The sequence below is a fragment of the Diceros bicornis genome, chromosome 14 (genome assembly GCF_020826845.1).
Source record: "Diceros bicornis minor isolate mBicDic1 chromosome 14, mDicBic1.mat.cur, whole genome shotgun sequence".
Classification (NCBI taxonomy): domain Eukaryota; kingdom Metazoa; phylum Chordata; class Mammalia; order Perissodactyla; family Rhinocerotidae; genus Diceros; species Diceros bicornis.
Window position 1 is genome coordinate 18357282 of NC_080753.1, and position 27223 is coordinate 18384504.

At 37.9% G+C, this 27223-nt stretch overlaps 1 protein-coding gene across 2 annotated transcripts in view; it reads left to right on the plus strand.

Moving 5' to 3' along the window:
• PTCHD4 (patched domain containing 4) overlaps positions 1–25325 on the plus strand; it is a 195315-nt gene extending 169990 nt beyond the window's left edge. For both annotated transcript variants that reach the window (XM_058554191.1, XM_058554190.1), the window contains one exon: positions 19203–25325. In XM_058554191.1, coding sequence (XP_058410174.1) covers positions 19203–20836 — 1634 coding nt within the window. In that variant the 3' untranslated portion in view covers positions 20837–25325. The remainder of the gene's footprint in view (positions 1–19202) is intronic.
• The last annotated feature ends 1898 nt before the right edge of the window (positions 25326–27223 follow it).

The following is a 27223-nucleotide window of genomic DNA, read 5'->3' on the forward strand; positions in this document are numbered from 1 at the left end:
TTATGCACCATGACCGGGTGGAATTTATCCCATAAATGAAAGGGTGGTTTAATACCTAAAAATCAATTAACGTAACACACTATATCAATAGAATAAAGGTCAAAAACTACATGATCATTCAGGAGACACAGAAAAGGCATTTGACAACCTCCAACACCCTTTTATGATAAAAACACTCAACAGGGGCCGGCCCGGTGGTGCAAGCGGTTAAGTGCGCGCGCTCCGCTGCGGCGGCCCGGGGTTCGCTGGTTCGGATCCTGGGCGCGCACCGACGCACTGCTTGGCAAGCCATGCTGTGGCGGCGTCCCATATAAAGTGGAGGAAGATGGGCACAGATGTTAGCCCAGGGCCGTCTTCCTCAGCAAAAAAAGAGAGGAGGATTGGCGGATGTTAGCACAGGGCTGATCTCCTCACAAAAAAAAAAAAAAAAAAAAACACTCAACAAATTAGGAATAGAAGGGAACTTCCTTAACCTGATAAAAAGTATCTATGCAAAACTCAAAGCTAACATCATACTTCATGGTGAATGCTTTCCCCCTAAGATCAGGAACAAGACAAGGATGTCTGCCCTCACCACTTCTATTCAACATTGTAGAGTAGTCTCCCCTTATCCACAGGTATGCGTTCCAAGACCCCAGTGGATGCCTGAATGGCAGATAGTACCAAACCCTATGTATACTATGTTTTTTCCTACATACATGCCTATGATAAAGTTTAATTTATAAAATAGGCACAGTAAGATTAAGAAGAATAACTTCTGGGGGCTGGCCCCGTGGCATAGCGGTTAAGCGCATGCGCTCCGCTGCTGGCGGCCTGGCTTTGCATCCCGGGTGCGCACCGATGCACTGCTTGTCAGGCCATGCTGTGGCGGCCTCCCATATAAAGTGGCGGAAGATAAGCACAGATGTTAGCCCAAGGCCAGTCTTCCTCAGCAAAAAGAGGAGGGTTGGCATGGATGTTAGCTCAGGGCTGATCTTCCTCACAAAAAAAAACAAAAAACAAACAAACAAAAAGAACAATAACTTCTCTTTGACATATCTGAATTGCCAGCATTACTTCTCTTGCATGTTGGGGCCTTTGTTAAGTAAAATAAGGGTTACTTGAACACAAGCACTGCAATTTGCAACAGTCAATCTGATAACCTAGATAGCTACTAAGTGACTAATGGGTGTGGGTAGCATAATGGGAGTGGGTAGCATAGATATGGTGGACAAAGTGATGATTCATGTTCCTAGTGGGACAGAGCAGATGGCACAAGATTTCATCACACTACTCAGGATGGCATGCAATATAAAACTTATGAATTGTTTATTTCTGGAATTTTCCATTTAATATTTTCACACCGTGATTATCCACAGGTAATTTAAATCACAGAAAGCAAAACCATGGATAAGGAGAGTACTGTGCTGGAAGTTCTAGCCAGGATGATTATGCTAGAATATGAAATAAAAAGCGTTCATATTGAAAGGACAAAGCAAAACTATCTCTATTTGGAGATGATATGCTCTCATTATAGAAAATCCTAAGAAATCCACCAAAAAATAGTTGGAACTAATCAATGAGTTCAATAAGGTTGCAGGATACAAGATCAATATACAAAACGCAATTGTATTTCTATACATTAGCAATGAACAATCCAAAAACAAATTTAAGAAGACAAATCCATTCAAAACAGGATCAAAAAGAATAAAATCCTTAGGAATAAATTTATCAAAATAAGTGCGAAATTGAACTCTGAAAACTACACAACACAGTTGAAAAAAACTTTAAAAGACCTGAGTAAATGGAAAGATATTTCATGTTCATAGATCAGAAGACTTACTATAAAGCTGTAGTAATGAGGACACAGTGGTACTGGCACAAGGATAGACATATAGATCAGTGGAAAAGAATTGAGACTCCAGAAACAAATTCTTGCATTTATGGTGAACTGATTTTTGACAAAGGTGCCTAGATAATCCAATGGGGAAAGAACAGTCTTTTCAGCCAATGATACTGTGACAACTGGATATGCACATGAAAAAGAATGAGTTGGACTTCTTCCTCACACCATAAGTGAAATTTAACCCAAAATGGTCATAGACCTAAATGAAAGACCTAAAACTATAGATCTTTTAAAAGAAAATATAGGAGTAATTCCTATGACCTTGGTTAAGAAAGCCTTCTGAGATCTGACACCAAAAGCAAAAGCAACAAGACAAAAGATGGATAAATTAGACTTTCTCAAAATTAAAACTTTTGTGCTTCAAAAGATACCATCCAGAAAGTGAAAAGACAACTCACAGAATAGGAATTGCAAATAATGGGAAAATATTTGAAAATCATATATCTGGTAAAAGATATTTGTCCAGAATATAGAAAGAATTGTTACAACTTAATAATAAACAGATAAATAACCCAATTAAAATATCAACAAAGGATTTGAATAGATGTTTATCCTGAGAAGATGAGTAAACTGTGAAAAAGCACGGAAGATACTCAACATCATTCATCATTAGAGAAATGCAAATCAAAACCACAATGAGCATGTCGTATCTATTAGGATGGCTAAAATTTGAAAGTCAGACAATAACAAGTGTTGGCAAGGTTTTGGAGGATTAGAACCCTTCATATGTTGCTGATGGAATGTAAAATGATGCAGCTGCTTTGAAAAATAGTCTGACAATGTTCATATCAGCCTTATTCATAATAGCCAAAAAGTAGAAACAACCCAAATGTCTATTAATTGATGAATAGAAAAATAAAATATGGTATATTCATACAGTGGAATATTTGGCCATAAAGAGGAATGAAGTACTGATATTTGCTACAATGTGGATGAACCTTGAAAACACTATGCTAAGTGAAAGAAGCCAGTCACAAAAGACTGCATATTATATGATTCCATTTATATGAAATGTCCAGAAAACAGACAAATCTATAGAGACAGAAAGTAGATTAGTGGTTACCTGGGACTGAGCGTTCAGGGGATGGAGATGGGGAATGAGGAGTGACTGCTAATGGGTATGGGGTTTCTTTTGGAGGTGATGAAATGTTCTAAAATAGATTGTGGTGATGGTTACATAACTCTTTAATATGCTAAAAATCATTGAATTGTACACTTTATGCAGGTGAATTATATGGCATGTATCTCAATAAAGTTGTTAAACACAAAAGAAAAGAATTCACCTTCCATTTCTTTTTTTCTGTTTAGTTCACAAACCCCATTAGGATAACATGCAAAGTTACTTCAGCATATGTTTGATCTCCAGACTCATTTTGTGTACCCCATACAGTGAATTCAAACTCAGGAATCTTTAACAGCTATGCGATATTACACCTATGTTACATTTATGGAGCACTATAGAGTATTTCTGTTTCCATGACCTTTTCACAAATACTATCCCATTTGGTGGCGGTCAGGAGAAATACCTGTTTCAATTTGTCAAAAATATTTCCTAAGCACCTATAATCGTAGTACAGTAAAGATCAGGTGTGTGGGAGCAAAGAGACATTGGATGTTACTTCATGTAGTTGGCAAAACATGTGAAATGACAAGAACAATAGAAGAGCAATAAAAAAGCATTTAACTACGTGCATTGTATAGGAGAAATTCTTGTAAGAATCCCAGGCTTTGTGGCATATGTGATATTTTATAGCCCTGCTTTGAAGGGGAGAGTCTTAGACCTGTGTCTACCTTGATGTTCTGCTTTAGTATTTTATCTCTTGTCTCTTGTAGGAACAAGGACTCTTCCACTTATGGACATTTCTAGTCTTCTCCCTGAAGGAAGAATGTAAGAGGAAAGCTTTCCATTTATTCATGCAAGCCCTTCAGTGGATTCTTCTCCAGGGAGAAGAGTGACCTCTCTGATTGGAGAAATAGGGAGAATCTGACATCCACTGGCCCTGAGGCTAGTAGGGACCTAAAAAAGAAAACTTGTTTCTCTTCTCTTTCCTTCCCTCTCTCTCTTGTTCTCACTTCCCTTTATTTCCCCACAGTGGCATGGCCTCCCTCCTCTTGCAAGGGATGTGTGTCTTTCTGAAGTGACTTTGCCTTTACCTGGAAGGATGTCTACATCAGGTTGGGAGGTAGAAGGCTCCAGTATCCTCCCATCTAGTTTTACCATAAGCAAGTTGTTAAATTCATTGCTGCTTAGCTCAGGTCTTTGTTTTTACTCTACTTACAGGAACCCTTGAAAAGAAATGTGAGTCGTAGCATGGACACACTAAACTGACCCTGGACATCCAACAATACTGATGGGACTTTCTTTTGCTGACCCCAGGCTTCCATTCTTGTTCAATGAGGGAAATTCCTTAGACACATTATATGTTTTACAGTTTCCCTAATTATTGTGTATGGGAAATAATTGAGAAGCACAGAGTCAGGTCAGATAATGGGAATGGTACTCTCTAAGCAAACATTTTAATATTAGCCAAAAAGATTCTGGAAATCACCTAAAATTTTAGATATAGGGTTATGATAGTTTACAATTGAGTTTAAAAATGTAAGATGCTGTTTTGGAAGGATGAAATAATAACAAACAGAAAAAGAAAATTGTAGCTTCAATAAGATGAATTTATGACATGCCTAGTCTGTATCTAGCACCCGACTATTAAATTAGAGATGTGCTCGTTCACTGATCATCTCATAGACAAAATGTGGAAATCAGTCATCTCAATCAACCCTCCTCATTAATGGGTTCTACGCAGTAGAAAATATATACCCAAGTACCTAAATGAGAGTCCAGTTTTCATCCTTATAAATGGAGGTACAGTATTTCCCAAAGTCCCTGGTAAAGCTGGAATGGAGACCTTATCTGGGCCCAGAGGCCAATGTAGGGATCTCCACCTAACAAATCCTAAATCTAGATTCATCCCCTCCCACATATAGGGAGAGTCAGGTCTTCAAGGTATCCCCCATAAGATTTCCCTAGCAGTCAACTGCATGGAAAACTGTGGTTTGCCTCAAAAATAACGGTTGCTGTCAGAAAAGAGCGTGTCAGAGACCAATATTAAGAGATGGACAGCCTGCCTCCCTTTAGAACAACAGAGCCGGGAGTGCTTCCTGCATGGACTGAGAAAGCTGAGGACAAACCCTGACCCTTGTTACTCATCGATTACACAAGTAGTATAGGAGAGAGAAACAGGGTTCAGCTTATTTGTTGTTTTAGAGAAATAGTAGCCAACCCATTGATAAGTTGTCACAAGTGTTATCAGGCTCTCATCATCAGATCAGCTATTCCCAGTGCTTGGAAGAGTGGTTAAAGAGAAACAGGAAGGAACGTAAGCGTACTCTCCAGCACTACCCAAACGAGAGTGGAGTAGAAATCCTCTCTTTGTAGAAACATGAGAAGTAGGGAACAAGTATCTCCACCCCCCAACATACTAGAACATCAGAAATCTTGGAAGCCCAGAGACACGCATCCATTCCTAAATTTTACAATAAATATTCACCAAGTGCCAAGTCTTGTCTCAGGAAATGGTGATACATATAAGAATCAAAGCAAGACACAGCCGCTGTCCTCAAGATCATGGTCTACTCACACTAGGGTGAGAGGCTGAAGATTTGGGTTCTGGTCCTAATTACCAAAAGAACTCTGTAAACTCTGTTATGTCTCTGATTCTTCTGAGTCTCTATATCCTAACCATTATATCAGAGGGATAAAGTAACATGTCTGCCTCACAAGGATTCGTGAGATTCATATACAATGATATTCCACGGGATCCTTGTGCACATCTCCTCCGTAGTGGGTTTTTCCTTTGTGCCCAGCCTCCTTTGTCAGTACACATCCATTTTAGGAAAGGATATGAAAAACTCATTCTCCCAAAGGAATAAAGAACTAATATGCTTACAAGGTGGATCTTCCCAGGAATATTTCCATTTTCATGGAAGACTAACTCCTTAAGTTAAATACTAAAATAAATTCTGCTTTTGGATTTCCATGTAGTAACATTTTTTCCTAGAGTTATTCTAAGATGGCAGGCAGCTCCACTGACAAATCAGGCCAGCCCTGCTGCATGGAGAACCACTATAGAAAATCTATATCTTTTTTGTGTGTGTGCATGTATTATTTCATTCACAGACTTTGTAAACCTATCCAAGAAGCATTCCTAGGATACTCTGCCTCATGAGAAAGAAGTGGGTCTTTCCTCTGAGGCCTTCCACAGTTGGTGAGGACAGGTTTGTACAATACTGACTTGACCACATCTGTCACAGAAATCACCCCAACCATCAAATTAGAAGAGAGTGTCATCACCCACTGCAGTACAGAGGATGGAAGGAGTATAACAATTCACAACATTTAAATATCAATACCTTTGCTGTGTTTCCTAACCGTAATTGAGAGATGATCACAGGACTTACCATTTGCTACTCCTTGTAATGCCTTAATCTGCGTTTGAGCTTAGCAAGTTTAGCTACAAAATTTTTATCAACATTAGACTCAAAAAATACTCCTTTAATACTCGCTACATCCATGACACTGCTGAGGACTGAGGGGCAAACAAAAATGAGGACATGCTCCTTGATTTCAAGGCACTTTCACTGCTATCTAGTACTTCAGATGGAATTCTATGCAGACGTCATCAGAGAAACAGTGAAAGTAATGAGATGATTGTCTTGGAAAAGATGGAAGGTACTATGCTACTGTCTCCAGTATTTAAAGTCTGGGTATGTGACAGAATAATTGGCGTATATTCCAAAGGATACAATTGGGAAAATTTTTGGAAATTTCGGGGTGATTAATTTCAACTCTAAACGCGGAAGAACTTTCCAAATTTCAGAAAGTATCTGGGCAAGATGTGAACTTGTTGGGATTGTAGAAAGAATACACACAGAAGGAAAGCTGAGCCTGCTCTCATGTGTTACCATGATTTGCATGTGGTAGGTTCTTAATTAATATCTACTGATTCATTGATAGATTTCTTTGAGAGCTGTGCTATTTTATTGAAGATTCCTATGCCAGTGTTAATATAGTCTACCCCCTGAGAAATCTCAGAGGGTGTCAAGAGATAATAAATTTTACAAGCTGCTGACATCCTCTTTATTTAATATTTTCGGGCCCTGAATTTTTGTCAGTTAATTGTAGGTGAAAATGTTCTGAAAAGAAATAACGTGAACCTGTTTTTTTATTTTGTAATTGCTGAAATAGCCCTAGGGTCTTCGTATATGTCTTCGTATAGAACTTCCTGATGGACACATGGCCAAAAATCAACCTTCCCTAGGGTCTAGTTAGCTGTTTTATAGTCAAAGCTATCTGGGAGGTTTTCATTTGACGGTTTCTTATTATTGTTTATTGATTAATCTTTGCCTAATGGAAATGGGCAGGACAAAATCCATGAGAATTCTCAAGATAGAAAGAAGAAGTAAGATTTATCACAAGACAACAAGAGTTTTTATTTGCTGAAGCTGTTTGGTGGCCTAGCATGTTATCATGATTAACTGTCATTTCTATTGATAACTTCAAGAATGAAACATAGAAGTGTGTTGTAGTACACTGTGAGCATATATCCAGGACACCAAATGAATGTTCACCCATAAACAAAAACTGATGGCTAATATTTATTGAGTGTTTAATAGTGCCAAGGACATGGTAAACACTTTGTGTGGATTATCTCATTTATTATTCTCAGCAACACTGTCAGGTAGGTGCTTGCATTCTGTTCTGCGTGTGAGGAAACCAACCTGGAGAGGTTCTTGTGGAAGGTATCCAGGTAGGGAGTAATGCTGCTGGGGTTTGAACCTGGCATGAGTACTAGACCCCGTTACTTAGGATCCTCTCTGCCAGGCTGCTATCTGGCCCACCCACTGTCCTCTGTCCCCAACTTCAGGAATGAACACCTAACAATTTCTGAGATAACTCCCGTTTATCAATTTGTGCTATGATAAAGCCAAGCTAAAGTGTGGACCACTGAAAGGGGACAGAGTACAGGAAAATATGGTGAGAAGAGGGCGTTTTTCAGCTGAAAAGGAAGTCTGTATTTGTCAGGGATACATTCAGTTGACACCAGTTCTGTCACTTTGAGAGGACCCTCTGGAAAAATGTCTCCTTACAGCCCCTGCTGTTGAAATTCGGCTTCCTAGCAGCTCTGCTCTGCTCTGCTCTGCTCTCCTCCTGGAAGTGACTGGTTTGCTCTGTGCATCGCAGAATAAAGTAGAGGCTGCAAAGCTCCCTTTCAGCTGCTCTCCTGCTAAATGGGAGCAACTCTGTTAGCGTAATCTGAATAGAAACACACGTGTAAGGAATACCACAATTAGCTGAATCCAGTTAACTAAAACCCTTTATTAATCGGCATTTTTCCACAATTAAGTTCTAAGGACAAAAAAGGGAAATTTTAAAATAATAATCAAAGAAGCAACTTTTAAACTTTGCTCTAGGCCTGATACACATTCAGCCCAAATTCCCACACTTCTACAACTATATAATACTATTCAATAGTAGCTCACATTTGTGGGAGCACTAATTGTGTGCCAGATATTTGTACTAAGGGATTCCTGTGTCTGTGTTCCCTTTAACATGGGAATCCTTTGAAGCGGATACTGTTATTCTCTCCAATCTATCACAGATTGGCAAATCCAGCCATGGAGTTGTTAGTTTGTCCAAGGTCACACATCTAATAGATGGTAGTAAGGACGCTTAAACTCACAGACCTCAATGCTTTAACCAACATGCCATATTGCCTCCTGATTATTGGTGCATGATAAAATGATGACTCTGAAGTATATTATTTGATAAATATTAATAGCTAACATTCATTGAGTGCTTCCTGTGTGCCAGGCACTGCTCTAAGCACATTACAACTTTATCTCATTTAATCTTCACATTAACCCCTTAAAATCAGTGCTACTCTTATCCCCATTTTCCATACCAGGAAAGTGAGGCATGTAGAGGTTAAATTAATTCTCTCTACATCAAACATCATCCCTACATCATCCCACAACAAACTTCACACAGTGATGGAGCCTAATTCCAGAGTACCTCCTTTTAATTGCTACACATACTACCTTTTCTGTTTCTTTCTCTCTCTCATTTTTTGTTTTTGTTTTTTGTCGTTGTTGTTTTGGTTTTGGTTTTTAGGACTGGATACAGAAGAGGAATACAGGTCTCATGCATTTTAGAAAGATCTTCTCTAATAAAGTTAATCAACCAATAAAAGTTGAATCAAACAGGAAGTTCTGGTTGATTAATTTAATGACTATTCAAATGATCAGATAATCCAATTCCCGAGCTTTCTGGTTAATTGAGTTTCCACTGGCTTCAAGCCATTCTGTTTAGAGAAAATTCCAGCCATGTATGTTTTTATTCCATCTTCATTGGTGAGAAAGGCAGCAAAACATTCAATGACACTCCCGGAAAACTTGCTATTTGAAGCATTATGCTTTTATCAAGCATTTGTGATACAACTTTGAAGATTTTCTCTTGAATGATATTTATTAGAAACCAAAACTGTGCATAATTTAATTTTCTAAGTAAGATTGCTTTCATTTCAAACATCTTTCCTCATGATTGAATCAGACATTTTAAAAGCATTCTCCAGATCTTGGTATTACAGAAATCCTAAGTCATCACCACTTTTACTCTTTATAGGATGGAAGATCCCCAAAGCTTGTAATTAATGAACTGTTAAATTCAGACATATAGACGTGATATGGTTTTCAAGTGGGATAAATGAGAGTCATTAAACCTCAAAGGGATGACATTTTACCATATTTTCCTAATGGGAGACACTCAGGAAATGTCCTTCAAGCAAATTAATTAATTTCTCTAACTAATTTTTGTTCTTTAAATGTCTTTAGCTCAATAAACACTAAGGTTATCTTAATTTTCATTCCTACAAGTTCTTGTATTTATTTTTTTCTTCTTTTATATGATTCCTTATTCTAGATCTTGAGTTTTTAAGCGTATGCTTGTGTAGGGTTTATAAACTACCAATCCACTTCTCTTGACAATTGTAAGATTTTCAGCTTGACCACTCATTTTTCCATTCATTGCTCTCCTCTGCTTAAAGCAATGACTTTTTAGTTCCACCTGGCTCCTTCTCCCTTCTCCTATATTAATATCCATGTTATCTTCCTCTCAGAACATCCTCCCACTTCCCATATGCCCAACTGGCATTCTCTTTTCAGTGAGAACACAACTAAAATATCACTTCCACCAGGAAGCCATCCCTTTTACTAGTGACACAGTTTGGAAATTCAAATCCTCCAGGGGTTAATTCTCACCCAATAGTACTATTCTAACTCTGTACTCAAAGAAATCAACTTATAAAGTCAACAACCATAACAGAAGTTTTAATTTATTTCATTTTCTAAAAATACTTATTTATTATAAAATGTCAATGCCCTCTAGCCAAAGACCACCAAGAATACTACTATAATTGAACAAATTTGAGTTTATTGACTCATTGCAATGAGGAAGAACACACACCATTGGAGACCATGGAGAATTTAAGGAAAAAGGTATTAGAATGGACTTATTATACAATTTTTGCAAGTGTTAGGTGATTTGAAGAAGGTTCAAGGCAGCATAGTTGGTTGCTGTCAAGAAGAGAGGGTTATTCTGTGATCAGTTATCTTAATAACTCTTATACCCAGAAGACGAGAAGACCAGAGCAAGACTAAACCGTAACTGGGAAAGAAGCAATCACTCCTACTGTTCTTGACAGGAGGATGTTTGGTCCATTTTCTGTTTTGGACAATTTTTGCCCTTTCTTTGTGCTCAGTCATAATGATGGTGTGATCTTGTTTTGCCTCCATCCATCCCAGTCACAAAGTGGTCTTGTCTGAGGTTTTTCTATCAGACTGTCTGTGGTCGACAGGACAACACTAAGCTCAGCTGTGAGTGCCAGACCAGCTCCTGGCAACACCAAGGCCTACTTGACAGCACCCAGCTGTCAGGGCTACTTTTTTCCTTCTCAAAAACAATGTATATTCATGTCATAAAACTTGGAAGACATGGAAAGCATTGGGAAGAAAATGAAAAGCTTCTTGGTAGGCTTTTTTCCCTAAATAGGAATGCCAGGGAGGGGGAGAGAACAAGAAAGCAAGCCATCATGCGTGTGCTGGCTCTGCAGTGGTGCTTCAGCTCTTGGCAGCACCGAGGTCCTACAGGAAGGAAAACTGAAAAGAGAGCACCGGGGTTCCCCCCCAAAAGCCAGCTCAGCTGTGGTGGGAAAGATAGCAGTCACCAAGCTGCATTCAGAAGGTGGCATTCCAAGTCAAACGACTGGGACATTCTCCATGGCAAACACCCTGCAGTTGCCAGCACTGAGCTTTTCCATCCAAAATAGTATTTACTGTGTGCCAAGCACGTGTGTTAACTTATGTAAAACTCATAACAATCCTATGAGGTAGGACCCATTGTTATCTCATTTTACAGATGAGGAAACTGAGATATGGAGAGGTTAAGAAACAGCCTGCCTAAGGTCACAGAGCTAGGAAGTGGGAGACCTGGGATTTAAGTTCAAGCAGGCTGTCTCTGGGGAATGTGCTAGTAACCACAATATCAAATAGTGTTACTTACCTAATTTTGCCCACTTTAAATATTAAAACCTTGACTGGAATAGTAAGGTTTTAGAGCACTCCTATCTCTTATTTCTATTATTATCTCTCCTCTCTCTCTCTCGATATGTGTGTGTGTATATATATGTATGTATATGTATATGCATGTGTGTGCACGTATATATACACATGTGTATATGAACACACACAGACACACACATATATATATACTGGATTTTTAAAATTTAACTTTATATAGAACTACAAAATAAATTGTCAAAAATGATGGAATGCAAACTCTGGAATGAGACCATATGCCCTTCTCTATACAATAAGATATGTGTAAAATATACAACTTCTCTGAAAATCGTAGAGTGAGAATCTGTCATTAAATTCCATTTTTTCTTATTGGGGGCCTTATAAAATCCTCTCACCTCCTGCTAAGTGCTAAGGGATGAGTGTCTGTTCATATTCATTCTGAATTCCTTTTTTCCTTGCAATACCCTGCCTCTTTAATCTGTGTTTTACCCTGCCTGATTCTGTATAGGGATGGAGGTGTTTCAAGAGAAGTCACTTCCTGCATTAGGGTAGCATGAAGCTAGACCCTCCTTCATTGCACAACATTATCACAGGTTTTCAGGTAAAACCATCAAATATGCTCCTGGCAAGAGCAGATTGGAGAATTCCTATTGAATAACTTCCTACCCTATGTCTTTGTGGGCTGTATGGGTACAAAGAGGCAAAAACTTTGGCCATCTTTTATGAATGGAGCTTGATAATCACCTATTTATTCTAGATAAGAGTTATTAAAAGTAGTGAGTCTACAAATGCACACTGATCACCACTTCTAGGTTTAGAAGTGGTGGGGATTAGAAAATGTCTGAAAAATTCATCATCTCTTAGGTAGCAGGAGTGCATTACGGACCCATTTTTACCCTGGTAAATAGCAACTGAGAGCAAGTTCTTTCATTTCCTATTCCATTTCCTGTAGACATTTATAATGCTGAGCCAGAAAAAATAATGAATTACATGTTATTTTTGCAATTGGACATCATTGATATCTATCACCACCTCTACCACAGAATCGCTGAGTAACACTCAGCAAGTGTCCTCAGTAAAATGAGGCAAACTATGTTTCACAAAATCCTAAGCTGAATATACGGCTGTTTATAATAATCATTGCAAGAACCTTTAAAAATATCTAAAACTAGACACAGATCAGGGCCAATTCACTTTTACAAACATTTATTGAGCACCAGTAAGTGCCAAATAATTGTAATACAAAAATGAAAAAGACAAGTGCCTGCCCTATACATTGAGGGCATTATAGATTTACAGAAAAGACAGGCCCACCAATGGGTAATTTCAGTTGGGTGTAGTAGGAAGCACTATGGTATGTGTTGGAATACAGAGGGGAGGCTTCTAAGTAGGTGAATTAGGAGATGAAGAGGGCAAGGGGAAGGTGTTAGAGATGAGACCATGTTTGAGCGGTGTCTTTAAAATATAAGTACAATCAGCCAACTAAAGAGAAGGAACAATGGATAAGGATCCCATGTAATGCCAAACAAGTGAACAATAACTCAAAATGCTGGTTCAATATCCAGATATTTTTTGCTAGCTGCTTTACTGGTTCAGTTGACTGGGATTTTATTTTTGTATTCATTATTCATTCATTTGGTTGGCATTGGGAAGTCACATAGCATAAGATCCCAATAGAAAATCAAAATGCTCAAAAGAGCTCAGTGGTAATTTCCACAAATGCAATTACAGAAAGCATAGCTAACCAAAGCAGAAATGACTGCTAAGAATAAGTAGAAAGCTTTCTCTGGAGCAGGTCGCAAGAAGGAATATTATTTTTAGCTCTATTTCTTATGTCACTGAAACAGGAGATGTCAAGCTCTCATGACCTGCTGAGGGTTTAACATGTTCAAGTGTAAAGGGAGACCCGTCTCCTAGTACATCTTCTTGAGGCAAATGAAGAGAATTCTAATTCGGCCGATTAGAAAGATTTAGAAGCTCACAGATGGCGCTTATTAGAGCAATATATCAAAGAAAACCCAGTAGGGAGTACTAATTGAGTCAGTTACAATTAGTTCTGATTGGATTTGATCCTTGTTAAAACTATTTTCTTTGGAATCCTGGGTTTTGGAGAGATTGAGTTTGGGATTAAAATGGCAACTGTAAGATTTGTATTGGATTTACTGAAGGACAACATTGGCTTTTGAAAGAAGTCACTTTAAGCCTAGCCATGTCACCAGAGAGCTTTCCTACAGCACTGTAATGTGCAATCACAGTGTAGAAGTTCACACCAGAAGTGTAGGAGTTTACAGAAATGTTGTTAAATGTGGATTGGAATTGGTTCTCAGAGAAGAACCATCTTAAATTTAGAAGTCATCTTTATTTGTTGTAGAGTGACTACTAAGGCTCAAATGGAATTATAACCAGTTCTGAACATTGTTCAGCTCACTTAGGACTGAAATCAGTTTTGTTTGGTAACAAAAATATATTTTTAAATTTTAACTATTTAAAATATTTCCTCTGGCTGACTGCACTGATATGACCAAAAGAAGAAACCACATACTCTTTTTTTTTTTTTCATATTTCTCAATTGCAAATAGCAGAACTTTAAGTTATTGCCAAATAGGGTATGTTAGCAAGCTGGCATGTAAGTTTTCCTTGTTATTGCACAATGCTTCCATTTGCTTTCATTCAGAAAGAGGTCTTCCCAACAACATCCCTGAAGCCTTTTTAAAATATTCAATATACACATATACACACACAAATCTTTTCTTTCTACTCATTTCCCTTCTTGAATTTTTCTCCCAGTTTCAACTCTGTCCAAATCATTTTTACTCCTAAGAGTTGTCTCTCTATTCTTTCATGAAACTTTGCCAACAGAAATATTAGTTACCCAATAATGTCCCAGGGGAGCTACTTATTATATTATTCTAATATAGTTTGTAAATATGTACCAATATGGTGGAAGGAAATCATGATCAAAGTTTGGCAGTCGTCTTTTGGAATGTTAAATGAAATGTATATTTCAGACAATAGCTTAATCTCCTGTGCTTGCAAGCTAATCTCTGCTGAGAGAAAAAAAAAATCAATTATAAACACTAAAAACACAACTACCTCCTCTGAATTTGTAGGTTTGTGCCTTTATTAATGTTATTTCATTAGTCTAGCCTGCCATTAGCATCATCCTTTGCCTACTAAAACCTTTTCGAGCTCTCCCTGATCCCTCGGGAAAAACTAGCTATATATTCACAGTACACAACATATGTCTCTACTTAGCAAGAATGTGATTCTCCCTTACATGTCAGTGAACTGCTTACATATATGTCTCCTACCAGTCAGGAAGTTGAATGGAGTTGTTCATAAGACAAACTGAGGCTTTGGGGAAGATTAAGGATTTTGGTGGGAATGGGACAGAAGCAAAGAACTGTCAGAACTGGGGTACTAGGAAGCAATATAATGGAATTAGTTCAGGTCATCGCTCAATGGGGCGAGTCACACTCATATTTGTTCCATGTGTCATCATCTGAGACGGTGGGCCACCCGTCTTTGGGTGGATACCAGTGATTTGGTTGAAGATGTATTGTTTGAATTGGAATACAACTCTCAGAGTAAAGATGGAAAAATAGTGAGTACATCTTTTTTTAAAAAGCTATTTAGAGAGTTAGGGCTTCTTTGGACTGAGGAGATGTTCAAAAAATGGTCCAGCTTCAGAATGGAAACCAAAGTGAAAAGTAAGAAACCAAGAGAGAAAACACTGCAGAGGTCAGAAAATAGGCTCTCTGTGATTGACAAGCCAACTGGACAGAGTGACAAGAGTAATCTCAAATCATAATTTCTCTTTGGTAAGAGCCCAGTTCTGTGAAATAACTAAGTAGCTATCTTTATGGACTGATGGAAGGATGGATGGATGGATGGATGGATGGATGGATGGATGGATGGTTGGGTAGATGATGATAGATAGATAGATAGATAGATAGATAGATAGATAGATAGATAGATAGATAAGCTTAATACATACATACAAAACTGGAATAAATATATAAAACTGTTAACAGCAGTAATCTGTGTTGTGGGACTATGGAATAATTTTTTCACCATTATTTTTTCTATCTTTCCCAAATGTTGATGGAAATGGGTCCTGTTTTTATAATAAGAAAAAAGCACGCGTATATGTATGTACTATTTCTTTTTCTTTTGACTAAACCAATAATTTTCCATCTGGGGGCAATTTTGTCCCCCAGACAGCATTTGGCAATGCCTGGAGACATATTTGGTTGTCACACTGTGGAGTGTACTACTGGCATCTAGTGGAGAGAGACCAGGAATGCTTCTAAACATCCTCTAATGTACAAGACTGCTTCTAAAATTTGTATATATTAGAAGCTATCATCTTTATCTCAGAATTAGCCAAGTAAAAGTGACCTCTGGACTGACAGATGTTGGAAAAGATTGTGTTTCTTGTTTACCTTTATGTTTTATGTATTGACTAGCACAAGTCTTCATGTGTAACAAATTCTAAATAAATATATATTGGATTGAATTAAATTAAAAATGTATAGCTCTTCTGGACACAATTAATATAGTTATAAAGACGCATAATAGTTTTAGAATAAGTAATTAAAAGATATGTTTTCTGGACCATCTAGAATCAAGAATTACAATTGATTTAATTCAATAAGAGGACAGTAGGCATCTTCTGGGCATATATCATTTTCCCAGATGCTCTACAGAGTATAACAACATAAAATGCTTTCCCTGACCTTGAAGAGTCTGCAATCTAACCAAAGAGACAGAACATATTCTGAGAAAACCATTTTGTTCCAGAGCAAAACAGTACATGGTTGCATGCCAAAATGAGTAACTAATTAGTGCAATAAGAATTTAAGGAACAGAAAAAAAATCAGTATATCTGGAATTGTCAGAGATGGTTTCATGGCAAAGAAGAGAATTGAGCTGAGCCTTAACAGACTGATGGATAGAATTTCAATATGACCAGCAATGAGGGGAAGGTATTGATTGTAAGGCAGAGAAAATAGCATGAACAAAACTAAAAAGATAAGCCTGACCACGTGCAGGTTCGTGGGGAGTGAGAGGACTATCCTGGCGGAAGCAGGTAATCAATTTGAATTGCTAGGAAGTGGTCAGTTTATGGTACGGATCAAATGAATGAATATCGATAGGAATACCCTGTAAAATACCTAAACCTGTGAATAAGATAAAACATCCCATCTCCAAACAAAGTTTGGAAATTGTGTTTTCAGTTTTTAGCACACTTAAAGTGATTACTTAACCTAATATGGCTTAGCATCATCTTCCCACACATACAGACCTTTGCACTATAAAAAGTAACAATCTGGCCTACATAGTGTACCTAATATTCCATAAAAGTGACCATTAGCAAAGGCAAGCCAAATTTAGCCATAGCCCCATGTAGCCTTTTCCCCCTTGTGACTAGAAAGAGAGCAAGAGTCCTTATTTCAGAAGGGTAGTACTCTAATTAAAGAATTATTTTAATTACCTTAACTAATATCCTAATTTTATGTTTTTGTCAAGGTAATAAGAGAACAAGTATTATGTCTGGTCAAGGAGACTTGCAGAGGATAGAAACATACAATTAATGTTGTTGGGAATCATTAGACTTACTTCAATGCACATATATGTTGAGCTAGTAATTAAATGCAAGAAGGAATAGATCATTGCCTCCAAAAACTTACCTTATACCTATGACCTCAGTTTTCATACCCTTTTTACTTGTTAGGATAAACTTATCTTTCCAGCCTGGAGACCCAGAAGAGGGAACTTTGGAGAATAAGTAGGCTTTGTATTAGTTATAGGAAGAACTCCAATGAAATAACAATTAATGATTAATAAAATCTCCCCAAATAGACAGACCAATGTGTCTTTAAAATCAAAAATTAGCATGATACACATTTGAACTTGTAAATACTACAATCAAATTAACTATGAAGCAGAAATTCTTAGATCCCCGTAAAAGAGGTTTTGGTAAATGTTAACTCACCTACAAAATTTTGTTGGTTAGGAATAGGTTCAGCTACATATTACAGCCTTACTTACAGTAGCTTAGCCAAATGACGATTTGGTTTTCTTCAAAGAGAATTCAAGGTGATCGTAAACCAGGGCTTTTATTGGTGGCTACATGACGCCCATTTAGGACAAAGCTCCTTCTGGTTTTCTAATAAGCATTCTTAAATGACTTCCAGTTACACTGCATTGTCCAGAAACGTGTCATGTGAACCACCCCTAGTTGAAAAGTACGCTGAAAAATAAAGTTTTTAATTATGTACATTTCAGTCCTAAATCAAGTAAGGAAGAAAGGGAAAGATTATGTAGGCCAACTAGCAAACCCCATCAACAACACAAAATCAGTGATTATAGTAAGATCCCAGCCATTATATGTTTGTTAAACTACTACTAAGTGAATTCAGTGTGTAACACATAACTCCAATATCTAGACGCCACACAAAGTCCATTTTCCAGGTTTTCTTTAACTAGATCATTTCGTACCTTTAAACTACATTTTTGTCTAATAGGTTTCTTGGACAACAGCCTTAGCACAGCATGTATCCATCCATAGAAAAGGTTTGAGTGTAGTATTGCTATGCCTACAAGGGCAAGAGTGATCTATGAAGATTTCCACCCACTCACTCAGAAAGTTCCCAATTGTTATATCATGGATTGTAATTGACAGAGCTAATTCAGGAATGTGAAAAAAACAGAATTGCAGGAAATTACAGGTATGGAAAGTACGTCTTTGCTCTCCCAGCTTCTTCCTACTTTTGCTAGTAAGGACGCAAGTGGTGATATCTTAAGAGCTGTCAAGTTCCTGAAAGTAGCAGCTCAGTATCTAAGAGTATTTGGCACATAGTAGGTGCTCAAGTAATATTTGTTGACTAAACCTTTTGCCTATTTACCCTTATCAAAGGGTGCACAGAAGTTGGTTAAAAAGAATCATTCTCCTTTCACTTTAATGAAGAAGTCAGCATATACTCTGTGAATAAAGGCTCTTTGAGGAGCCCAAAGGAAATGCTTGCTATGATCTCTTGCTCTGAAGGTCTCGCCCTGTGTTTTATGTGACCTGGCAGATTTTTTTGACTCACATCCAATGTTAATTAATCAAATCTATAGGAATTGGTTTCTAAGCCATTTGGCCACCAAGCAGGTTGTTAACATTGTAAAATCAATTTAACGCCATTTTTAAGTGTTTAAAATCATCTTGTAATTTCCTAAGTTAGCATTTAAGTCAACTTGAAACGGAAGTTAGGGACTATCAGTCAACACATCAGTGGACCAATCACTGACTTGTTGTTTGAGGGGCTTTTGAAGATGAACGAATAAAGGCCCCTGCCCTTGACAACTTATGATCCGTTTAGAGAGACAATATGTGTGTGGGGGAAAAACATGTAATAATATCACATTATATTTATGACTTGTCAAATTAATAGAACAGACAATAAATGTTTCATTTTGCCCAGAATACCAATAAACTTGGACTTTGCTAAAGTGAAAACATGGACCAAATATATCCTGTTGCATAACTCAGATTTTGAGACCCTAACAGGAGGATCACAGCACTTTGAAGATTAGAGTATAAAGTACTATTTAGCATAGATAATCTATAAGGAATTCACTTGAACCATAGGAGGAAATAAAAACAATTCTTCTTTTTCTTCTTTTTTTAAATTAGGTCATGGAACTAAAGGAGTATTTGAGCTTCTGTCTGGATGGCGGAGAACCAGAGAGAATTTGCCCTTCAAAGACAGGGTAGCAGATGCCTATTCTGATGTGATGGTCACCTATACCATGACCAGCTCCCTGTACTTCATTACGTTTGGCATGGGTGCCAGCCCATTCACAAACATAGAGGCTGTGAAGGTCTTCTGTCAGAACATGTGTGTCTCCATTCTGCTAAACTACTTCTACATTTTCTCCTTCTTTGGCTCCTGTCTGGTCTTTGCTGGCCAACTAGAGCAAAACCGCTACCACAGCATCTTTTGCTGCAAGATCCCTTCTGCAGAATACCTGGACCGCAAACCTGTGTGGTTCCAGACAGTGATGAGTGATGGGCATCAACAGACATCCCATCATGAGACAAACCCCTACCAGCACCACTTTATTCAGCACTTCCTCCGTGAACATTACAATGAATGGATTACCAATATCTATGTGAAGCCATTTGTTGTCATCCTCTATCTCATTTATGCCTCCTTCTCCTTCATGGGGTGCTTGCAGATCAGTGACGGAGCCAACATCATCAATCTACTTGCCAGTGATTCCCCAAGCGTTTCCTATGCCATGGTTCAGCAGAAATATTTCAGCAACTATAGCCCTGTGATAGGATTCTACATTTACGAGCCCCTTGAGTACTGGAACAGCAGCGTCCAGGAGGACCTACGGAGACTCTGCAGTGGGTTCACTGCAGTGTCCTGGATGGAGCAGTATTACCAGTTCCTGAAAGTTAGCAACATCAGTGCCAACAACAAGAGTGACTTCATCAGTGTCCTACAAAGTTCATTTTTAAAAAAGCCGGAATTCCAGCATTTTCGAAATGATATCATCTTCTCCAAGGCAGGGGATGAAAACAACATCATTGCTTCTCGCTTGTATCTGGTGGCCAGGACTAGCAGAGACAAGCAGAAGGAAGTCATAGAAGTGTTGGAAAAGTTGAGGCCTCTGTCCCTCTCAAAGAGCATCCGATTCATCGTGTTCAACCCCTCCTTTGTGTTCATGGACCATTACGGCTTGTCTGTCACAGTGCCTGTTCTGATTGCAGGCTTAGGTGTTCTCCTGGTGTTAGTCCTGACTTTTTTCCTAGTGATCCACCCTCTGGGAAACTTCTGGCTAATTCTTAGCGTCACCTCAATTGAGCTGGGCGTTCTGGGCTTAATGACATTATGGAACATCGACATGGATTGCATTTCTATCTTGTGCCTTATCTACACTTTAAATTTCGCCATTGACCACTGTGCACCACTGCTTTACACATTTGTATTAGCAACTGAGCACACCCGAACACAATGTATAAAAAGCTCCCTGCAAGAGCATGGGACAGCCATTTTGCAAAATGTTACTTCTTTTCTTATTGGGTTGGTCCCCCTCCTATTTGTGCCTTCAAACCTGACCTTCACACTGTTCAAATGCTTGCTGCTCACTGGGGGTTGCACACTTCTGCACTGTTTTGTTATCTTACCTGTGTTCCTAACCTTTTTCCCCCCTTCCAAAAAACACCACAAGAAAAAGAAACGTGCCAAACGAAAGGAGAGAGAGGAAATTGAGTGCATAGAAATTCAAGAGAACCCTGATCATGTCACCACAGTCTGAAGGGTATAGACTAATGGATTATTTTTCTTTTCCAGTATTGCACAACGATGCAGGGCAAGTAAAGCTCAGACCTCAGCTGCTTGAGCTGGCCCGGGGTAACAAGGCAAGTCAGATCAAGAGTGAATTATTCCTGACACATCAAAGTGTACACTTCCTGGGGAGAAGAGGGAATCAAAGAAGGGGAAAAAGTTCTTTGCAACCTCGTTCTCCACTAAAGATAAGTTTCTGGAAGTGATCTTAGAGCTCTTCCAAGGAATGGATGAATCAATGGAGTGTTCGAAGGCCAAAAGAACCAACTGCTTTTAAGAATAAAATGCTTAGGAGAGATGGAGAAGAGAAGAAAGGGGGCCTCCAAATAGGGAAAAAGACATAGGAAATGTCAAAATTGCCATGGCACTTTTCATATTTGTTTTTTGAACAGATTGATCAAAGGAAACCTATGCACTTGGGAAGTACATATTTAATCCCGTCTAAACCAAAGGACTTCCCAATCCATTTTATGTGTACATATGTATGTATATATGCCGTATATACATCTGCTTAGATTTGTCTTTAGTGTACATTGACGTTTGTGTGGAGGGAGGTGTCCATTTGCAGATCGGCTGGCCTTTCTCTAGAAAGTCAAATCAGCCTTAGCCATATGTAGACGCATTAATGGCCATTCAAAATCAACCCAAGTGTTTCAGCTGCAAGAGTATTATTCAACTGTGCAATAAGCAAAACCAACAGAGATGTGAGTCCGTTAGATTCTACATATCATGTCAATCTTTGAGAGTCTTGCTTTGGATGACTGAGCAAAAAACGCAAAAAGGCATTTGAATTAATTACCACGTGGGCAAGGTTTAAAATCTCGTTTTAGAGCTGAATAGCTGATATGGCTTTTCATTGGCTTTTAGTGGTTCTCTGTATTTGCGAAGGCTGACTTGGCTGCTTTCAGAGAGCTCACCCGCTGCAGATGAGCGTTTTACACATGTTGTCCATACATATGTGTATAAGGGTGCATGTGGCTTGTGTGTGTGTGTGTGTGTGTGAGCTGGGGTATACCATAGTCACAGTGTTCTCATTTTAGATGGTGAAAATATACTGCCATGGAATATAGATAATTAACATAGGAGAAAGGAGACGTAACTAGGAAACATGTTGTAGGGTGAAATAGAGAAAATGGACCATCACCACTCATCATGCGTCATCAACTGGTTCTTAGCGTAAGGAAAATATCCTAATCCTATAAAGCCTAGTGTGTTCCTTGCATTAATATTTGGAACAAAAACCCAGGCCACGATCACCATAGTAGTGGTCACTACACCTACTGCAATATCGTTTTGTAGCTTCTTGCAATATCACTGTTCTTGTTACCTGGAAAGTGCTCCTCAGTTGGCCCACCTCCTAGGGTGATGGTAGCTCTCCACAGGTGGCATATTAACTGTAACTGCTGCTGGATTCTCTCTCCAAAAAGGGACTGAGGTAAATGTTTTCATTGACTTAAAGTTTAAAACTGCTTCCCAGCAGATAGACTCAGTCTGTTGGGTGCTTACTTGGATTAATGCTGTACTTCCTGTCCAGAAAATTACTAGAGAATGCCTTTTCCTATGACAAGCAGTAAAATAAGTAAATTTTCAGATAGGACTGAGCAAATGTCCAATGATTATAAAATATGCTAGTAAGCTCTTTCACCTGGAAGAGAGCTACTGTTTCCCACCAACTTTGGTTGTATATTTTAATTGAATTTAAAGTATTAAAATCTAAAAAAAAAAAACAAAAGAAAAGAAACTCCTGGACTCAGTTAAGTTCAGAAAAGCGACACAAACCAGTCTTTGGAAATGAAGTTGATGAATTAATGAAATAACAGAACAACAAAACAAATGTGCTTTTAGAAATAAAGAGTTTACTAGAATATTAAGGGAAAGGAGAACTTTTTCTACAACTAAAAACATTTAACAGAATTTTAGTTTATTGAATGGAGTTTGTTTTTTCCTACTTTGAGGTTATTGAGTTTCTGTTAGAAATGATCCATGTCTTCTCAACTGTGTTCATCTGAGATCTGTATCAATAGATCAAGTATGGACAAAAGTTGCCATACACATAGGGTTATTGTTCTTGCATTATTTGTAAAGTCATGTCACAGATAACCTTAGCCTTTTGCCTCCTGAACTGCTCTGCTAGGATGAACTGGTATTTGGCACTAGTAGACCTGCAGACCGTGATCTCATATCTGAAGTAGAAGTTTCTGAGGAGTTGGTTTTTTTGGGAGGAGGAGGGATTCTTCTTTCACAGTTAACTCATCATTTGTGAAGATTCGTTTTACATCCCTTTCAAAAGATGCGAGGTAATCAGCTAAGAAATTCCATTAACTATCACTCCATTTCTTTCCAAGGTGTGCCATATGCCATTCATTTGCCAATTTTTCAAAAGCTTACCTGTTTGGGTCATTATTTTTCTTGATTACCTTAGACAATTCCATATACAAATAAGATTGGCAGGCTGATTTATAAGGAAAGAATCGAACATAACAGTAGCCAAATGCATACGAGGATAGTGGCATTTATTGCCAAACCACTGGGGCAGTTCTAATATCATGCTTCCGTAGTCTCTATTTGGATGGGGAAAAACAGTTCCTTTTTAAGTTATATCTTTAAGGACAAAAATGACTAAGAAAAATATGAATTTCTCATTGTTCAAGTGACTAGAGGGGTGGAATTTTGGAAGGGACATTATCTTTTCCAGGACACCATGGTACTCTTTAGTGAACTGCAGCAATAATTTATTGAAATGGAATTTCTTGTTCTGGAAGAGTTAATATACCACCCAAAATTCCATAACTCAACCCTAGGAAGTAATTTAAGCCCAGGAGGAATCTAACTGAGTATCATCTGGCCTCCCAATCTCACTGTGAAACAGATATTTTCAAGAATTCCATTCACTGAATGCCAAGGTACATCCTAAAATATGGGATCATGATTTGCAGGTAATGCTCAACCTCTGCCTTTTTCGGTAGCTTGTATGCAACTCCCTCTAGTTTTTCAAGTTTACTTGCGTTCTTTTATCCATTTGTGAAATACTGATGGTGTTCAAATTAGGAACTTATCTAGAAGATGATCGATTAACTCCTAGAAGAGAAGAAACCTGTGGGAAATATCTCAAATACATAGAATATTTTATTTTGTTGAAACGTGTTTATCCCTTAAAGTGAGAGATTTTTAAAATTTGCAAAAACCACACCTTTTCTGAATTTAAACTGAATGTATATTGTTTCCTCCTATCAGAAATTGAATTTGAATTAGAAAGTATCATAAGAGCTCCGCTCTCCAAGATGGTTAATAAAGTTTCAAAGAAGTATTCACCTAAATTATAGAAAGAGATTTGTCTAAAAGCTAGATTCTTAATCTCCTATAGTTAAAGGTAATCATATGCTAACTTAACCATGCATAACTTTTTTTAATAAGAGGTTAAGTTATGCTTAAATGTCATCCTATGAATTCTTCCAGGGACCATGAACCTCTTTGAAGGTTGTGCATAAATATTCTGTGAAAGAATTATTCTCCACTGTGGTTGTATCATGTGAGTGTTTCTTTCTCATTTGATTTCTATTTATTTCCACAGAATTTTGGTTTTACCTTGCAAGGTTAGAAGAAGAATCATAACAAATGAAGCTCCTATGATGCTATAACAGCCATTCTTGAATGTTGAATTCAAGGGGGTGAGAGTTTTGTCCATTTTGTAATTACCCATTGCACTTTCCCATAATAAGATAATCCTTCTAGGCTTGTGGTCAGAGCTAGGGATTAACTGTTGCCATTCAGAGATACATGTATTTTTATAAGTTGACTGTAAATATCATAATTACAGTCACATATTTTTATGACCAAATAGTTATGAATGCCTGGCACTATGCATGCATTGTTACTAATAGTACATAGATTTTTAAAGATACTATTTTCATGGTTATTGCAACTTTTATTAAAATTCTCATATCACCTATTCATAAATGCCTTGTAGGTTTTGGTCCCAAAGGCCTAAAGTCCACAGGAAATTCCATCCCAAGGGGAACAATTTAAAAATTGCCTTCCCTGGGTGTCAATGGCAGCAACCTCTTCTGGAATGTCCTCTGGAAAATCCTAGAGGCTAAATCTGGCTTCCAGATAAAGAACATAGCAGATTCTGTGTTAGTCAGTAATTAAGCATACTCTAATATCTTGTGTTTGCTAATATTATGATGAACCAGAGAATACAATTCCTTGAGACTAGAATTTAGATGTTGTCTCTTGTGGATTGGAGAACTCAATGATTTGCTCAGCTTCTTTCTAGAGGGATCTCTCTGTTCAGTCTATTTTGTTCGTGTTTGTAAATGGTATTGATAAGCCTTTCAAATGTGAACCTGAAAACTGTCATTTACTCTAAAAGGGATTTAGAAGTATTTTTATTCCCTTTGAAAACAAAAAAAAAAATGCAACAAAAAACACTTCTTGCTCTGTGTTACAAAAAAAATTTTATGACAAGTTTTATAACATTGACTCAAAACCTATCTATAGACAAATTGGTATGCCCTTGAAATCTCCCCATCTTGAATCTAAATGTGAAACTCAGCATCATCACTGTGGCGCAGGCATTTACACTAACCCTTTTAAGCAATGATCTGCCAATATATTGTGTAGGGAGAAAATGAGCTAGATTTTTTTTTACTGGTTTCTCTTCAAAATCATTACTGCAAATATGTTTATCCAAACGAAAGCAGCAAACCATAAATGAAAGCAACAAATCCTCTTGGCATCAGGTCCAGCATGGGAGGGACTATAGATAGGTATAATAGCAGTAAATTACTTTGATTTGTAAACTAAATGGCCAAGGTTTGATTTACCATTATGTTTTAGTCAGAAGGGCAGGAGATGGTGTTCTGTGTTTGAAGAGTTATGGATTTGGATCAGGCAACATTTGGAATAAGATTGAAAGGATGTTGAGAAATGAGCCTTCGTGCTTAGAAACCAAGATGTCAGCAAGTAGGTATGATAGAACATGTGGGAAAATTCCACATATTTTATAGTTTAGGATACAGCACAGAGAATTGCATGGTGCCTCAAAACTATAGATTCTTAACTGCTAGCAAAATTGATCATATGCAAATATATCTCACTTGAAGTTTGTCTTCTCATTTGTCAGATTCATAACCTGATCTTTATGGGGAAAGTGCTCCTGAATTTGCAAGCATGAACCAGAGCTATAGATGATTTTGTGAGTGAAAGTGGGATACTAGGGAAATTCCTTGAAAAGAAGCTTCAAGTTAGCACCCAGATAAGCATTATTCATTCCCAGGGATGGCTGTCAGCATTGCTCTGATTTTGTGCATCTTTGAGACAACAAATACTCTTTTTTTTTTTTTTTTGCTGAGGAAGATCGGCTCTGAGCTAACATCTATTGCCAATCCTCCTCCTTTTTTTTTCCCCCCCAAAGCCCCAGTAGATAGCTGTATGTCATAGTTGCACATCCTTCTAGTTGCTGTATGTGGGACGCGGCCTCAGCATGGCCGGAGAAGCAGTGCGTCAGTGCGCGCCCAGGATCCGAACCCCGGCGGCCAGTAGCAGAGCGCGCACACTTAACCGCTAAGCCACGGGGCCAGCCCACAAATACTCTTTTGTTGTCTTCTCTGTCCTTAATGAAGATCTCTCTGTTGCTGATAGAGAAGTCACTTGCTTTTCTTATAAAACGGAAAACAATTCAAAGAGAGAAATGTATAGGGTCATAAATCATATACTAGAATAGTGCTGATGACTAGTCTACAGATAACATTGTATCTCTTCTGCATTTCTAAAGATGTTGTCAAAATTAAATGGGTTTATATTCTAAACTGAGAACTTCTGTAAGGTAGACATTTTTTAATATGATAAAGTATGTATTAAAAAATCATTGCTAATTTTGCACTTTTATAAATTATAGAAAGTCAGTCCCTCCTATTTTTCCCAGTTGACGTTTTCCCTAAGTTCTCATGGGTCATGCTAATTATAAAGTCTTAAAAATCAGAAGGCAGCTTTAGAAACAGAAGAATAAGAACATCTAACGTATGATTCCTGCTCCATGTCACATGTTTGTACTTATCTGAACTGGGGTTTTTAGAAGTCATTTGTAACTTTGTTCTGGTTTCCCACATGGCAGATGGCCAGATAGAGGAACCCTATGGTTTCTTTTCTCTCTACTTCTATAGTTATTAGAGCAACCACATTACCCACAGGGCTCTGTCAAACCAGTGGAGAAATAATAACTTTAATGCTTTGGAAGGTTTAATTGAAGAATTTCCTAGAAGTAACTAGGAGAGACTGCCATGGGTAAAAAAAAAGGGGGAGTTTATTATTAGTGTGTTACTTTCAAGTCCTGTATAAATTTATTAACTTGGATTTT